The sequence below is a fragment of the Chroicocephalus ridibundus genome, chromosome 17 (genome assembly GCF_963924245.1).
Source record: "Chroicocephalus ridibundus chromosome 17, bChrRid1.1, whole genome shotgun sequence".
Taxonomy (NCBI): domain Eukaryota; kingdom Metazoa; phylum Chordata; class Aves; order Charadriiformes; family Laridae; genus Chroicocephalus; species Chroicocephalus ridibundus.
Window position 1 is genome coordinate 7,139,108 of NC_086300.1, and position 17,502 is coordinate 7,156,609.

The 17,502-nt window shown below is 44.0% G+C and overlaps 1 protein-coding gene across 1 annotated transcript; it reads right to left on the bottom strand.

Annotated features, from left to right (window-relative positions):
* Window positions 1–55: 55 nt before the first annotated feature.
* Window positions 56–17,258, bottom strand: MEIOC (meiosis specific with coiled-coil domain). The gene is made up of 8 exons (XM_063354555.1): window positions 17,209–17,258; window positions 15,417–15,542; window positions 14,039–14,196; window positions 13,804–13,908; window positions 10,465–12,322; window positions 8,657–8,791; window positions 4,585–4,765; window positions 56–735 (listed from the first exon to the last, which is right to left on the bottom strand). Exons 2-8 carry the CDS (start codon window positions 15,456–15,458, stop codon window positions 512–514), a joined length of 2,703 nt encoding a protein of 900 aa, XP_063210625.1. The 5' UTR covers window positions 15,459–15,542; window positions 17,209–17,258; the 3' UTR covers window positions 56–511.
* Between the last annotated feature and the right edge of the window lie 244 nt (window positions 17,259–17,502).

Here is a 17,502-nt window from a genome sequence, read left to right on the forward strand (position 1 = left end):
ATTCATATTTTAAATATTTAATTTTACATGAATATTGGGTATTCTTAGCATTTTTTTCCTCCTGTTTCCAGGTACTAGTTTGATAAGGAAACCATTTTTACATCACAATCTTATCTGGCACTGACCGGACACACCCCATTAGACTACAGTCTTTAAGAATCATTATTTTAAAACCTATTTCCCAAGGCAAAACTAAAAGAAATTATCGGAAGAGTTGTACACCAGGGTTCACCCACAGAAGTTAAATAATAGCTTGGCTGTTAATTAATTAGTCTGATTATTTTTTAAGTTAACATTCACCAGTTCGGCTTTACGATATTCTGACATTGCCATCACGTTAACAGTTTAAGTAGAACCCGAGAGCCCTTAAAGCAAATTCAACTTCTTGTCAAGATACAGCTTTAAATACGAATATTAGTAGTTCAAACTTTACAAATAATTAAAAAGAATTAGTGTATCATCTCTCATACAGCCAGACTGCGGAGCAGATTTTTATGCAACTGGTATTTCATTAGTGCTTGCTTACTTCAGCCCACTGGTTTAGGACGCCGCAGCTGTTTGCGTTTTCGCACGCTTTTTCTTCAGGTTGCACCGTCTCCCGAAGAGCTTTCTCTCGATCCGATTTTCCAGCTGGAGATTTCGGTAAGGTCATCTGGAACGCGCACCAGAGTGTTGTACGTGCTTTACGTGTTGCTACGCTCATCTCTCTAATTGCCAGAGCAAGAGCAAACACATCTGCAGGGAGGAAGCAGCGTTTTAATCTTTATTACACAGGTCATCAGCACGCACTATTTGGGATTAATTCACCCTGGCGATGCTAAAAAGAGCAAAACTTTTTTAGCCTTTTTTGTGTGTGATTTTGTGTCTGTCTCTTTATACGGTTGTAAAATTGAATCTAAGCAAGCAGTGACTTTTAGGCCCTCATACACAGATTATATGGAATTTAAATACTTATTTTGTTAAAGCTCCTACTTAGCTGTTGCCTGTTACGAGGAGGCACCTAAAGCCTTACGGTCACCTCCGGTTTTGAAAGTATCCCGTCTGCACACACACTACAGGCATCCCGCCCCTTCCTCTGCCAGCTCATTGCTGAATGTTCACAGCAACCCCTCCACATCCACAAAGCGGATCCTTTGCCCATCTTGCCTAAGAAATTATTAAGACAGGTGAAGGAATAGCTTATTTATGGCATTTTGCTAAAGCCTACAGATCACGTTCTGCAAAAACTTTGACAAAACTCACCACTTCAAAATAAAGAAAAAGTGGTACAATGTCCATTTATTCAATAGCAATCACTTAATGCTTAGATAATGCTTTGATTTCAATTCCAGCCCGTACAAAGACACAAATTCCTCTAGATAGCAGAGTTTTCAGTCAGAACTTGCACGTTATTCTGGGGTAGGGCCACACGCGCTCTTCTTGGGGCTGGGTCACACTACACCATGTCGGGCTGCACAGAAACCACGCGTGCGCTCGCCTCCGTGCTCAAACACTTCCATAGGTTTGGAAGCAGTGGAAGACTTTGACTACAGTCTGCCCTTCCAAGTCCTCACGCTCAGTGAGTGCGACTGCGGTTTCATTTCTTGCAAAAAGCTGGCACCTACCTTCAACCAGTATTCTCGGATTCACTGTTCTGGGTGAAAGCATCCGCTCCTGCTGTAACTAGCGGTGCCTCAGAAAAGGGCAGAATTTAAAAGCCTAGCCTTACCCTCTCACCACCCCTCTGGCTCTCACTCCCTGGGCTGGGTTCTGTGCAACCCATTCTGAGACATCCCTCCTTCCTTCTGCACAGAGTGACCACCGATTCCTCTGCAGTGACCACCGATTCCTCTGCATCGGCCACCACTAGAGCAGCCGGAAGGAGCGGTACAGAAAATTGATTCAGGTAACTGTGAAGAATCACCATGAAAATCCACTTGTCCAACACAAGAGTCAGCCATCCAAAGGATTTTAGAAGGTAGCGTCTGGAAGGATAACTCCAGAGAAGTAAAGGACAGAATACGCAGCAGGAGGATGTGATTACCATGTCTTGTGCTTTCAAAATTCCAGTTTCCACACCAAGCTTTGTGGAATCCAGAAGAGACCTCAGGAATGGTGTCACCTGGACTGCCTACAAGAAGCTGGGAAACAAGTGACACATAAATGCGCACCTCAAAGCTGTAAGATATGGTTGGCATTTGGGTCTCTACCAGGGAGGAAGGCAAAACTCCACAGTAATAAGGAAGAGCTGTTTTAAAGTCTTTGTCTGAATGCAGTGCCTGAGAGTTACACACATTAAAAAGGCCTTTTCTCCCCTCAGGGGATGATCTGTAACTTCTATATCTTTCGAAAGATCTTGAACACTGAATCTAGCGCAATCTCAAAGCAGAGGTATGGTCAGAGCTCTGCCAGGCATGATGGTTGTCCTGGGTGAAAGATGGCACTCCGTAAACCCCTTTTTCTTATCATTGTGATTTCTTCCAGAACTTCATTAAGTGGGCAAAAACATTTACAAACAACTGCCAGATACCTCGTACAGTTCCACAACTTCCGTGTGCACTATTAGAATTTTTCAGACCCCTGTTGTGCATGAATACAACCGATATGATGCAGCTCAGATCCATCTGCTTCCCACTGAACTAAATCCGTGTTGCAACTAAAGCTGGGGAGCTGGGAGAAGAGAAGACCATGGCTCATGTAAGAATTTTATTTAAATCAAACTTCTTGGAATACAGGACACAACAGACAGGTCCTGCCTGATAAGATACTTAATATCGGATGAGATGTAATAGAAAGGTGCTGTGGAAACAAGGTTGGGCCAGGGAAGACTGCTTCTCAAACAAAACAAGAAAGCTCTGCCAAAGAGACGAGATGCAGAGCTTCAGGCCTGCTCCTCAAGGCTCTCCCAGACACGTAGCAAATATAGCTACTACGTTCAATAATCTTCCATTGGAAATGTCCTCCCCAGTTCCCACAACAGGCTAGCACATCTTGGAGACATGTAGCCAAAGAAATCACAACCCTTCTAGTTAAGGTATCAGACCCCATGGTGCAGAGCCCACTTCTTTCTCTTCTCTTCGACCAGGGAGCAGATCTAGTCCTCAGCACAAGAAGGACATGGACCTGTTGGAGCGCGGCCAGAGGAGGCCCCGGAGATGCTGGGAGGGCTGGAGCCCCTCTGCTGTGGGGACAGGCTGAGAGAGCTGGGGGGGGTTCAGCCTGGAGAAGAGAAGGCTCCGGGGAGACCTTGGAGCCCCTTCCAGTCCCTAAAGGGGCTCCAGGAAAGCTGGGGAGGGACTCTGGATCAGGGAGGGGAGCCATGGGACAAGGGGGAAGGGTTTTAAGCTGGAAGAGGGGAGATTGAGATGAGACATTGGGAAGAAATTCTTTGCTGTGAGGGTGGTGAGCCCCTGGCCCAGGTTGCCCAGAGAAGCTGTGGCTGCCCCATCCCTGGAGGGGTTCAAGGCCAGGTTGGACACGGCTTGGAGCAGCCTGGGCTTGTGGGAGGTGTCCCTGCCCAGGGCAGGGGGTGGCACTGGGTGGGCTTGAAGGTCCCTTCCAACCCAAACCATTCTACGATTCTATGATTCTTTTCTGGACTACTCGGTTACAAAAAGCTCACTGATCTAGTTAAACAGTAACGCCAAGTAAAGCCAGAGCCAATTATTTTCATGGGCTTAAACACCCAAAAAAATTCCTTCATCTTCACAAGTCTCAGTCTTCAATCAAGGTCAAGAGAAACAAGAATGATGGTGAACAGGTGAAAAGAAAAATTGCTATAGTGTATCTTTTGAAGTAACCTTGAGAATTACAGAACTGCATGATGGCACACCCCAAAGGAGTAAAATAATCCATCTAATTCAGTTGTGAAAGAAAGGCAGGAAGCGAACAGAAGACTTTCAGAAACGTAGGAGAGCTTCCAACACCACACTGTAGGCGAGAGCATCACAGGTAGTAGGAATTTATTCTGCCTCACATCTAAGAGAGAAGGGAATCTGCCATTCTGCCTGTGTGCTACTGAAGGAATAAGTTGAGTATTCTGCATATTTTGGATATGGTTAAGAACAAGAACATTCTGACCAATGTATTTTTGTGTATCCATCCAAAATATGATTTGTATTTCACGTCAATCTACGACAGAACATGCCTGAAGAGGAAATCCATTCATAACGCAAGGCCATCGTGGTCTCTGCACAGATTCAGTGTGGAGATACCAAGGCAGTTCTATGTGGAAATACAGACAGGGCTGGAGGGGTGACAGGAACAGGAACATGAGGGACAGGGGGAAGAAAGAGACAATAGCTTAATATCATCTCCAATCCTGAACTCCATTACAAAAAAAACCCACTACCTTTTCATTACTTGCTAGTTTATTAATTGAATGGACTCCAAATTGATCTAACCCGTTTATCTCTAAAAGTCAGTCATAGTGTCCTCTCAAAACTGTCATCTAAACCCCCCACAGTCTGCTTTTCTCAAAGCTCTAGACACTGAAAAATACATTAAAACTTTAATACAAAACCCCTCACACTTATTTTCTTATAGACTTGCAATACGTGTAGAATTTTTCAGCTACCTTATAAAAGTACATAAGCATAGTTATACCTCTGTCATCTTGGCATCTGGGAGCTCCTTGCCTCTGTCGATTTGAAGCATTTACAATTTCATCTTTTCTACGTGACTGCACTACATGAATTACCTCCAGATGTTTATCAAGAGCAGTAGAAATGTTAGCATGAAGGGGAGAACTGCGAAGGCGCTCCATTTTTCCCAGTAAAGTCACAACCTATTGAACATTTTACAGGTTATAGGAGTTCAAGCTATACTCATCTAGACTTACAAGAAAATTAACTAGATTAGGAAGAACAATTAACAATAACCATTATTTTCTTTTGAGAACAGTTCATAAAGTTACAGCTGAAGTAGTTAAAATTCTTACCTAGGATTTCTTCTTCTCCAAAACCAAAGCTGTAGAATACCTGGGTGCGCACAACACAACAGCAAAGCTAAAATACCCAAATATTAGGACACCCAGCTTACTAATTAGTAAAAGATATATACAACTTTGAGACAACCATGTGACAGGAGGCGGTTCCGCGACAACGTGCGTTCCTCTGAATCAAGACCATTGTGGTCCTCCCATCAGCACTGCCGCAATTATCCGGATGAAAACCAATCCCACAAAGACCAGGCAGTTTTCACCCAGCTGAACTCCTTGAGCTGTGCCGGCACAAAGCCACGGGCAACGTGGGAGAGCAGTTTGGAATGGCTGAAGCTGCTGCAGAATCACAGGCGTTGGCTGACTTTCAGGATGGATACTCAGCACTAAAGGAACTCTTTCAGAGAATATTGAGCACAACCACTCAAAAAATCATTCAGTTTTGATTCATTAATTGAAAATCTGCATCTTTGTTTTTTCTTACAACAGTCACATTTCTATGAATTTTCCCTTGGTGAGTGATTCCTCAACCATGGTTCACAGACCACTGAAGAACCTGGTTACTGGTCTGTAGAAAGAGATAAACTCCAAAATTCCAGAATTGTACTGTTTATCGGGCAATGGCTACACTTGATGACCTATAAAGAAGCCTGATGATTAACTGTCATCCACAAGTTAAAAATAAGAAACAGAGCGTTGGGGGGCACAGTGCAAAGCAACGTTCTTGATGTTTCCTTGCAACAAAATGATCGTAGGCTTCCCTAGGAAAAGGACTGGCATGGAGTTTTTAAAACGTAAGAAAGAGTGGCTGGCAAAGGCATCTGAACCAGGACAATTTGCCCAACCTGCCCCCAGTATCCTCAGAGCAGGCTGCTGGCCAAGACAATTATTTTGGTAACAGCACCCACAACAGCAGACGAGAGCACCCTACCCCTTGCTAAGGGCTCAGGAAGGAGCAAGCTCCCACTGCCAGACTTCTCCTGCTCTCCCTTAGACCCGGCAAAAGCCTGGGGGGTGGAAAAAAAACACAGGCAGAAATAAACTGCACAAGTTACTGTGACAGCAGCAATGATCAATAAACTCAAAAAGTGACATTTCACATTTTTTAAACTCTCAGCTTCCTTACAAAAGCAAAGGGAGAACTTCACACAAACAACTGAGGAATCAGTCACCAGGATAGGAAATTAAAGTAGGTAAGATTGATTGAAAAATCACTAGATTTGCTTCTGAAGAAAAAAAACAACCAGATTTTAAGGAGTGGCACAGTGGGATTATGTAAGCAAGTGAAACAAAGCAAGATGAACCTGCCAGTCATTTCCCAGTCTTACTTAGTAGCACATCCACAAAAGGACTTACGTTCTGAAGACCTGGTTTTCAGGTACCACAACCTCATCCAGTGGGATCCACAGCTGATAGTTAAATAAATAAACCTTCTTTATACTAAGCCTGGGAGAAGTGCCAGGTGTCTAAAAGCAAAATCCACACAAGTCAGCAAAGATGGGCTGCCCCAGCAACCCAACAGGAACCACTGAAGGCTCAAATGCTCGCTTTCCCATTCCCTCACGTTTTTCAGAAGTTCATCCTGCACTCCCAAGAGACGCTTCCTTCTGCTAACGACTCAGAGGCATTAACTAACCTGCCCTTCTCTTGCAAAGCACAACTGATCCCTCTGACTGTCACAGGACTTGCCCGCTAATTGAGATCCTTCACTGGGAAAAGCAGCAAGCCACCAGTGACGCTGCGTCTGACTGCTGGAGTGGCACAGTCCAAGCAAAATGCCCAGCAGAGCCACAGAGCCCGGAGTCCAGGGGTCAGCATACACCATGGGCTAAGGACTGACATTCCAGGCCCAGCTTTGATGACTGTTCTTCACAAAACACTGTATTTGGAGCAGGGACTAGAACGCTTTCCCCAGCCCATACAGATACCCTCACTACTAGAAATAAGCTGGTATTTCCCCTCTGTGGCAAAAATCACTATCAGTCCAGAATAGAAGAGCTTCAACAAAACAAGCTGAATGTCAAGCCTCAGAGTACCCAACAGCATTCCCAGTTACAACGGAGCTGTGGATTTACATCTCCCCAGACAGGGCGGACGAGACACAGTCTATAGAGAGGAGATCCTGGTTTGAAGTTTGTTCTCTGGTTATGAAGTGGTTTTAGTAGCTACTGATGACACAGCGAAGGAAGCTACTGTCACCTCTCCCATCAGCTATGCTTTGTTCTGGAACTGAAAGCAACTGCAAGCGGAAGTCTCAAATGAGAAAAACAAAGTCAAGTGCACGACCACCAAGAGGATTTAACTAGGTGCTCCACACCACAGAGTTAATCCCAGATTCAGCCAGCTCAACTTCCACGTGAACCTTTGTACCAGTGTTCCTCTTGGGCCATCACTAAGCTTTTTGACGTTAGAATCCAGGTCTAACAGCTCCACTTTGCTTTTGAGCATCCTTAAAACTACTTTTCAGCTGCTACCTAACAAGTGTTTGGTAGCAAACCCTTAAGTTTGGTTACTCAAATGGCTAGAGAAAATTAAGTTCTTTTCTAGGTGCTGTTTTAAAGTACTAGGACAAGGACAGACAAGCCTTCTCAAAGTGAAAACTTCCTAATACTGTTCTTTTGGGGTTCATAAAACAGTAGTTTAAACAACGCACACTATCAACATATCTTTCCCTGCACTCAGCTGTCTGAACAAAAGCAGGCAGTTGCACAAGACAGATTTCAGCAAGCAGTAAGCAGACATGGCTCCACAGCTTATTTCACCTGCGTGAGACTGGTAGGAAATACTGCTGCTTAGCACTGCTGCCTGAGGAGCGGCCGAGCTCAGCTGTACTGCTTCCTCCAAGAACCAGCATTTCTCAGAATGACAACTGCTGCCTTCAATCCCACGTTCCCTCCCAGGGTCAGGTTTGCTCTCAGCCCACACTTCTCCTCCTCCACAGCGCAAGCATCCTGGCTCTGGCCTCTCAGCCTCCGAAGAGCCAGATCAGACCCTTGCTGTTCTGCTGGCAGCACAGATGAGCACTGCTCATCTCCTCCTTCTCCTCTCCCTTGCAGAATTCTGCGCAGGCTGCTGCACGACATTGCACACTGGCACCATCGTTTGGCCACAGAACCACAGGCAGCTCAAAAGACACCAGTCACGCTACCCTACAGGTTAGGGCTGTTTGGCTTAAGTGGCAAATTAGTAACTTAGAAATGCTGGCTGAAGTTGCATCAAATTACCGTTCTGCATTAAACAAACACAGACTCCCAAGCAAATATAGATCAGAGCCTTACAAACGTTAATTAAACTTGCTTTTTTTCCCCTCAAATACTTCCTCTAATGCAGTGTCTACAAATCTATAGTGAACATTTCTCTGATGAGCTGCTTGAAACAGAAAAGCTCAAAGGTCAGGCACATCGTAGAGCTGTGCAAGTGGTTAGGCTAGATGACTGGGTTCCGGCATCTCATGCACGCTCTTGTACTAGAAAACCCATCCTCCTGGCATGTGTGTGCATAAACGTGAGCCTCAGCTCCTCAGCGGGTTCCCTAGTAACAGCAGCAGCAAACCTGAAGCTGTAAAAATTTCAGCAGGGACTGCTGAAAGATTATTCCCTGCATAGCATTTAAGAACAAAGCTATTTTGGGAAAAGCTGCTCCAATCATCTTAGATATCTTACACTGTTCTCGAAGTTCTGTGTGATAAGTTCAATAGATTTTTTTGGTTTGGATTTTTTTTCCCCCCCTATAACTCACTCTGGCTTGTTCACGTAGCTGATCCACAATTAAGCGATCAACTCTTGATGGGTTTGATGTCAGCCTTGGAATTGGAGTGTTGTTAGCACTGGAAACCTTTTTCCCTTGAAAATTCTTAGCAAGGGCTGATTCAGTCTGCAGGAAAACAAAAGAATAACTCCCTAAGAACGTAAGCTGCAAAGTGTGCTTCACTACAGAAACAAGAAGAAATATCAGATATATAATTCTTTTCCCGTAGGGTTTTGGATTTTTCAAAAGCAGATAATGAGGATTCAGACATTTGGGATTTAACCACTTGGTAAGACAATCACCTGTTTTAAGTGAACAACCACTTTACTCAAAGCGGTTCAACTAAAGTAATTATGCCAACATGATGTGTTTCAGAAGCACTATGTCTTCTCACAATCAGACTACAGACTATACTAATTTTGCCCATAAATAAAATGGAGGCAAGTTGGAATTACATGGCAAAAAAGAATGAGCAAACAGGTATGGACCTCATCCACAAAATTAAAATAAAATTATTTAAGTCAGCAATTAACTTAAATTTTTGTACAGATTAGTCAAACTACTGAAAGCCTTTTTTTTTTTTTTGTTAAAATGAAATCGTATTTTATTGCAAAGAAAATTACTTTGAAATCTGAAATCTTGCAGTCAGGTTTCAATCTCTCTCATGCCATTGTTATGTCACTCTGGAACGCCTATAATACTGTATAGCTAGCTAAATCTCTTTTAAAATTACATTTCTTCGATTGCTTTGTGGCTCTCCACACGAAGCTGCAGTCTCATTTTCTCCACGACCCCCCCACCGCACCTCTCAGCATGTGTCAACTCTTTCTCTTTTGCACTTTCCTATGCAAGCCTGGACATCAGTCTCATTCTCTCCCTAACCCCTCTATTCAAAGCAACGACTGGCTTTTGTCAGAAAACACTTCAGCAACGCCTCCCTGCATTACATCCCCTCCCAGTGAAGTTTCTTTTGGTGGACTGGCCCCATGGAGATTCCACAGAGCAGCTGACAGCCACGTGGTTGGCCCCCACGGTCCCCAGGTAACGTTCGCTCAAGCTTCCCTCTCAGAAAGTTACAGCTCCAGATCGTTCATGAACTTCAAGACCAGCTAAACTATTTAAATTACGGCAGGTTTTACATTCAACAAGGTAGCCTGAAGCACTTCCGCTGGTGACCAAAAAGGCCATCAAAATTGCTTTAAGTAGGGCTTCACACAGAACTACCTGAGTCGTGATCAAGTGTTTTAACATTACCCTTTCTTCAGCCTCTGTGTCTGGGGGAGAAGAGCAGCCCCTTCAAATACATTTTAGGCTTAAAACATCAGGGAAACAGGAGGTGAGAACTACTCACTGAAAGAGCCAAAAGCGTAGGGCCTAAGAAATTTAATTAATTCTTGAAAGGATTAAAGTTTAGTCCCAATTAAAAATATAATTAATGGTTTTGCTTCCAAAGTTTCCAGATGCATTGTATTTATTGTACTAAAAAAAGTGTAATGTGGCTTTGCTAGTCATACACCACACCTTCCCCAGCCCCAACAGAGACTGAAAAAGTCACTGAATTCCTGCTTTAAGCGCAACATTCAATACAACATCAGTTATGCTCCCAACCGGGCTACACCCCTTCAAAACTTCCATTTTCAGTCACAAAGATACAGGGAAGCAAAGTCTTTCACCTCTGAAGTCCCATTAAGCATTTCAACTCATAACACTGAGAATTACCCATGATCTCTAACTCAACTGAGCAGGATGAGATCTACATCAAATCTGTGATATGGTATATTAATTTAATTTTTTTTTACCTTCTTTCTTTCTTTCTCCAGAGCTCTCCACTGTTCGTAACATTCTTCTAGTCTAAGATGAAGTTCACTGGCAGGCCCACCACGGGTTTTAACTTGCCTTTGAAATCCAAATGCTGGTACAAAACCGGAAAAAGAACTGTCACCGTACATCTTATCGTTAAAATAAGGGTAGAAGCGTTTTAAATCGTCACGGGAGAACAAGTCGTGAGACTCCATCAGAGGGACGATGGAACGGCCAAAGAGGCGAGCTGACCTCAAGGGGAACGCACTTGAGCCAAACTGCTGATTACGCCTGAAGTCACCCATCATGCAATTGTTGGGAAAGCCTGGAGCCTGCAGGCAAGTCGCAGGATTGAGGGCGTTACTGTCTCCGCTCCCCTGCCTGAGATTAAACTGACCCTGGGACTCCAGTAAATCTTGGTACACGGTCTGCAACAACCCATCCACGTGTTTTTGTCCTTCCAGCTCATAACGCTCACTCTGTGGCTTCAACTGGAAACGGTGTTTGTTCACATTTTCAATGATCCCAAACTGCTGAGCTGAATAATTGTCACAGAATCCGTTTGGCTGCTTTAATTTCTTTTCACTCAAATACTCAATGAGATTCTCTTCTCCACTCCTAACTAGTGCTTCCATGCAAGCAGCAGACCGAGCTCGTTCTGCAGTGTTATAGCCAACATCGAGACTTGAAAAAAACGGATTATCTTGACAGTACTTGTGAAATAAATTACTATTTAAAGGGAAATTTGAAGATGATAACTGAAAAAAATCATTAGAATGACTGGAACTTTTTGGAAAAGCAGGTAAATGATTATTCAGTTTCAACAAAGGACTTGGATTCTGAAATGGGACCGAAGCAGCGGTTTTAGTTTGCATGTTCATCCAGGCTGGCCTTACATTAGTACCTGCGGAGGGGTTTGCGGGGTTTGGTAACAATGGAAGTGATTTACAGTAGTCAGAATTCTGAAGATCAGACTTGGAAAACTGCTGCTTTTCTACATCATTGGCATGGTCACTATTCCCTGGACAAGCTGCAAATGATTTTAGTCCATATTCAAATTTTTGCCCCAAATCACTGCAGAATGAAGCTTCATTTGTAAATTGTTTTTCTGACATAATTCCTACAGCCTTGGGAAATGTGAAGTTTTGCTGATCTGAAATTGTATCTTCTATTTTTTTCTGAGTTCCTGATTTAACTTGAAATAATTTAGTATAGGGTTCTGCGTCCAGAGATGGTGCCTCAATGGTTCCATTTACTAACTTTTTATTTTCTTGGAGGCTACAATTAGTGCCCTTGTTCGGCTTTGCTTTACTAGCATGGGGGTATTCAGTGTACCTACTATAATCTGCATTTTCATTATATCTGTGAAACTGTGGAAGAAACGTCTCTGCCCGCTTTTGGTGCAACTGCGCATCTGCTCCTTTGGGACACACCTTCTCCCTTCCATAAGAATAAGCATCATCTCCTAAGTCTTTGATTAATTCTGAATAACCAACTTGAGGTGTAAAGGTGTTTTTTATGTATGGATAGTTCTGATATATGGGTGTTGTCTTCATATTCTCATTAGTCTGCACGTTGCAACAGTTGGCATGGTCATTCCTAGAAGGGTATAAACACTGCTCTTCAAGGTCTATGCCAGTAAACCCGCGACAACATTCCTCTACTTTTTGCTGCGATACAAGATTAACGCTTTGCAAGTACTGTTTTTCAGCAGCAGAGACAGATTCGCTGCTATAAAAACCCTGTTGTGAGACAGCTCCGACAACTGGTCTTTTAGTTTCTGGCAGCAGGTCATGGTGGTCTACGATTCTGGTTGCATTCATGGGCCACACTGACTTCAAGTTGGAAGCGCAACCCCTTGAAAAACAAGAAATACATGGTTAGAGTCTTGTCCATGGTGCTCCTCTTCCATCCCCAAATGCAGAAACAGGTTTAAAAATTTCAACATTTCTCTCAAATGATTCAATGATGTCTTACTCCAACTTCCATCCACTACTGTCATCTTTGCAGTTTCCCTTAACTGGATGAGAAAACTGATTCTGGCTCGTCTAAACCCACCCATATACCTTAGGAGATACACACAATGTCAAGCTGCAAGCGATGTGTACACACCAAATTATGGTCAGTCAATCCTGTCAAGAGATTTACTAACCACCACTACCAAAATACTCCTGGATACACAACAAGTTAAGATAACAAAGACATTTGCCAAACCACCCACAGCCTTTCAAAGCCACATCCCAGCACTCCAGACAAAACGCTTCTCTGTATCATCTTGCTTATTGCTTCAGAATCGCCTGTGTTTTACACTGGCTTACACTGCTTCCTGCAGGTAAATCAAGAATAAGCATCTCAGCACATTTCCCTTCCTTCCACTAATTACCATGGATTTACACAGAACAATCACTGACTCTCGAGAAAAGCTGTAAACAGACTAAGTAAAAAAAATGGAATTGTGCCTGGAAGTCATTACAGTCACAGACGAATTTGGCAGCGCTGAAAACAGAAATCCAACCTTCACTGTCCAAAGCAAAGGAATTAGTATAAACTACCTCTTGATCAAGACTCTCTCTGAAGTTTTCCCTCACTCCAGCCACATATCTCAGCACACACAGAGAAATCACTGGAACATTGGGAGAAGGCTGAAAGGAAGAGTGGTGCCTGGCTTGGGAACCTTGAGAACTGGATTCCCTTTTTTAACCCTTAAGCCTAGAATATTCAGATTCAGGCAGAAGACCATGCACTTTAAGTATCTTGGGGATGCTAGATCCAAATCCTTCTGTGTCAAGTTATTATGACTATCTAATAGTTTCTTCTGGTGCTAGAATATAGGCATAATAAATCTGACATTTAGATAGGCAAATATTGCTTAGGTAGCACTAACATCAAGAAATACTCATTTTACATGGAATTTTTGTCTCCTGCCAGTTCAGGAAAGTGTGAAAGAATATGATTTTGTTTTGTGTACTCCTTCTGGGAACTGAAATTAATCAAGAAACAAACCTGAAGTCTGAATTCACCCAATCTAAAAAAATAGGCCCATGCATATATTCAAGGAGATTTACTTGAATACAGCATTTCTACAATGCTTGTTAAGGTCTTATTTAAAAAATGCCAATTAAAAAGTTCTGTAAATATCAGTAAGCTAGAAACTACCGTGCAATTTGAGTACCCAGAGGAAAGCTTTCAAGTATCACAAGCGAAATATTAGAAACTTAAGGGGAAGGACAGGAAACCATAAAGAGCACGAGGACTTGCCAGCAGCAGACGTAAAGATGACTAACAGAACAGATACCGAGGAAGAGAATGCAGCAGTGCCTGCATGGCAACACACTCACCCCTCAGCACAATATGGCTGTGATTTATCTTGTTCTTCCAAGATGTTAGACACCAGTCCATATAAATCTGTTTCACTGCCATAATCATTCCTTTCAGGCTGAATCCTGAAAGTGAATTCCATATTAATTAAAATAATTACTTCATTGAAAATATTTAATAAGTTCAGTTAAACAGAAAAATATAATCCATCTACTCCATCAACACACACGTTCTCTCTCTGTCAAAAATGACTACCTGGACTTCATATTGATCTGAGAAGCAGGAGGCTGCTTAGTATCATCTCCACAGGTTGACCACGGTGCATACAAAAGGGAAGAGTCCACAGGTGCAGAGTACTCCGATGTTGAAAGGGAAGAACTGTAGGTCTGAGGTAGCTCTACATTTTCTTCAGTCTGCATTTTATTACAAGAAGAGGACCAGTTTTAATAGTAAACACATCAAACTGTCATTTCATCATGCTATGAGGTTGTAACCGAGTTTACCCTTGGAGTAACCGAAGCATGAGAAGCAAGGAAGCCACATACTTCTGACACAATGCTACAGGCAATTTCTGCTGGTGACTGCTGCCCAGCGCGTGTACACATAGGAGTAAACACTTCAGGCCGTGTCAGCCCAAAACATCTGCGCCAGTCTCTAACAGATGATCACCAACAGGAGTCAGGAGACATCCCCTTCCTGCCAGTCATTACAGGGTATTTCAGCTACTGAAGAAAAATTACAGCCAACTGGATGTAAGTTTTTCTTGACCGTTTCTAGAGGAAAGGTCTTTTACCCAGTTTAAGTGAAAAGAAGCATTTGTTTGGTTTAAACAGGATATGCCCTCTTAGCTCTTAGGAACTCAGAAAATTAACAGTGTTTTCACAGGGTTAGATGTTAAAGAGACACGATAAATGACACACAAAAGCAGGTTTTATTCCCAGTAAGGCTTTCTGCCTCACTGTGGGCAGGTGTCTACTTCACATCTCAGTTTGTTGTGTCTGCAAAATACTTCTGTAAGCAAAAAAGATGCCCAGCTGCTGGACTGAAGGACATGGAAGAACAAAGCTGCGCAAGTAAGTAACAGGTCTATTCTTGAAGGTATTGGGAATGAATTTTCATTCCTTTATTGGAGCCTTTTACCTCAGTGAAAGTTTATGGCTATGAAAGACAAAATGAAAAGAGAGATCTGATACATTTAACTGCCCAGGCATTTTCCATTTTCCACTAAGAACCCCTGGCTCAACGTGGCTTACGTGAACGTTTTGACTCTACGTCTGTGGTATGCCGCAGAAACATCCCTTGCAATACCTACGCTTCTCCTTCTTACCAACTTCCCAGTTTTCCTAAAAATATTCATCTGCTCCTCACTTTGTCTACAATTACTTATGCTAACAGAAGAACAAAGAACACAGTGAAATACTATTTTACTAAACACCACATATCCCTTCATCTGTGACCGTATTAAAAAAGTCACTGCCCTTTCTGATGATGGAGATTTATTATGAATAAATCAAACATGATGATTTATGTTCACCAGTATCAGCGACTGTATTAGAAATATTTTGTGACCATTTTGTTTACAAGCAACCCGAATTCTTATACAGATAAAAAAAAAATTCATAATCAAATGAACCTGTGATTTGTAGCAAGGATATAGCGAGCCAGAGCCTGTCATTCCGCTACTGAATACATCCGTCAGCCTCCCGCCAGCTTCTGCGCTACTCCAGCAGCGACTGCCGCCTCTGAACGCAACTTTAGGCTATACAAGACAAGGGAAAAAACCAGTGGCAGGAGGACATAATTATACACAGCCCTGAGAGTTGTAGGTTTCATACCAACATGAACTTCTTGACCACTTTAATTTACCTGTGAATTCTGCTCCATCTAGGTTTTCAAGGAATTAGTTCTACCTATTGATATTAGAACACTTCCATATTTGCCCTTGGAGAAAAGCTTAACCCAACAAACCACAAGAAATTTGCAAGGTGCTCAGAGACGGAGCAGGTGCAGATTAAGAGGACACCTGCATTTACACTAGCTGAGCTTCCGAAGGGCTGAACCACCGCAGAACACTACCAACCACCAAAGTGGGAGAATTATCCTGCGCACTGCTAGACACCTCTCATCCTTTCAGCACTGTCCCTATTACAATGTTTACATTACACGAATGCACGTATGTGCATTTTCAGATTTCAGGAGCTAGAATTTTGCTATAATAATTTTGCAGCTACGGTGGAAGTCTGCCCCATTCTGTAACTATGGGAGAAACAGCTGCCACCTAAGAAACACCCCTCTCCCCATCACTAACCTGGAGGTGCTCAGAAATTGCTGGTCAGTGGGAGAAAGGAATGAAAACAAGAGAGTTAGGTGTCTTTTCTTCCTTTCTTCAGGAGGTGAGGTACACAAGGAAAACGTAAAGTTAACATAAAACTGACTAGCTAAAAAATCCTTTAGCTCACAAATAAAAGTGAAATTATTTGCGTAATATTTAAAATAATACTATAGCAGCTCGTTTGAAATGCTTACTAAATTCAGAAAACGTTTAAGTTTCATAGGACTAGTGTTCTGAAAGTATTCTGAATAAGCACTCCTCTATGTAAAAAGTTGTTCTTCTATAGCTACCTGAGGATGAAAACAGACTCTACATCTAATGTACAGGGTCTACAGCATGATCTTTCTTCTAGTTTATGCCATGCTTACACTGATGTATTACAGCACTGTTTTTCTCAGACACATTTTACAAATACGTGAACGAGCAAAGTGAGGATTAGTGGGGACCACAGCTCCTTTTCTTATACTAATTTCGACACATTTTCTCCTTAGTTATCTCCTTGTTCAGTAAGAACAATCTGTAATCACAAGGTATGAGGAAACGTCCGGTGAGCAGCTCCAGGTCTGTGACACCCCCCGCCCACCAAACCACACACACTCAGTTTTTTCCCCAAATGGAACTTTTCCAGGACACTGAGAAGTGTTTTCCTGACGCTTTCGAGCACCGTTTCACAGCACCCATTACCACAAGACAGGCCCAGGTATGGACGGCCCCACACAGGAGGGCCCCGTGCGGCCGCACTGCGGGGAGTCCAGTCTCAGCCCTGCTCGGTTACCGGCACCCAGGCGAAGACCGAACCCCAGGACAGCTCCGACCCTCCGCCAGGTTTCTGAGAGGGAAGTTGCGCGGCCCGGCCTCTCCCCAGCCCGCAGCCCCGTCCCTCACCTCCATGAGCGACCCCCGGGGCGACGGCGGCTACCGGCACCGCGCGCGTCCGCCCCTGCGGCGCGCGGCCATGGCGGGCCGCCTGAGGCGACGGGCGGCCGTTAGCCTCGCGCCAGGGCCAACGGCCGCCCCGCCCTGCGCGCGCGCCAGGAGATTGGCCAAGCCCTGAGCCGCCTGACCAATGAGAAGCCGCCCGGCTCCCTCGCACCTTCCCGCGCCGCGTGACCCTCGCGGTGCTCCACGCGGCCACGAGACATCGAGATCCCACAGCCGGTATCATGGCAACAGAGCTTTATTTCTATTGGCCCCTGTCCGCCAACGCCACCCAATGAAAAAATCGCGTCTCTCGCCCCTCCCGCCAATGAGGGGCCGCGGGGGCGTTGTTCACCCGGAGACGGCGCCGCGGCTGTTGTGGCGGTCGCGGCCCGGAGCCGGAGCCTCCGCTGGGAGCCGCGGGGGCGGCGCCGTCCCTGCTGCTCTGTCAGGGCAGGACCCCGCCACC

Coding starts and splice junctions, on each gene's coding strand:
- MEIOC (XM_063354555.1), bottom strand. CDS start 15,458: ATGACAGGCTCTGGCTCGCTATATCCTTGCTACAAATCACAG. Junction 14,197..15,416: donor ATCCTTGCTACAAATCACAG/GTTCATTTGATT, acceptor AATAAAATGCAG/ACTGAAGAAAATGTAGAGCT. Junction 12,323..13,803: donor CAGCCATATTGTGCTGAGGG/GTGAGTGTGTTG, acceptor TTGTTTTTCAAG/GGGTTGCGCTTCCAACTTGA.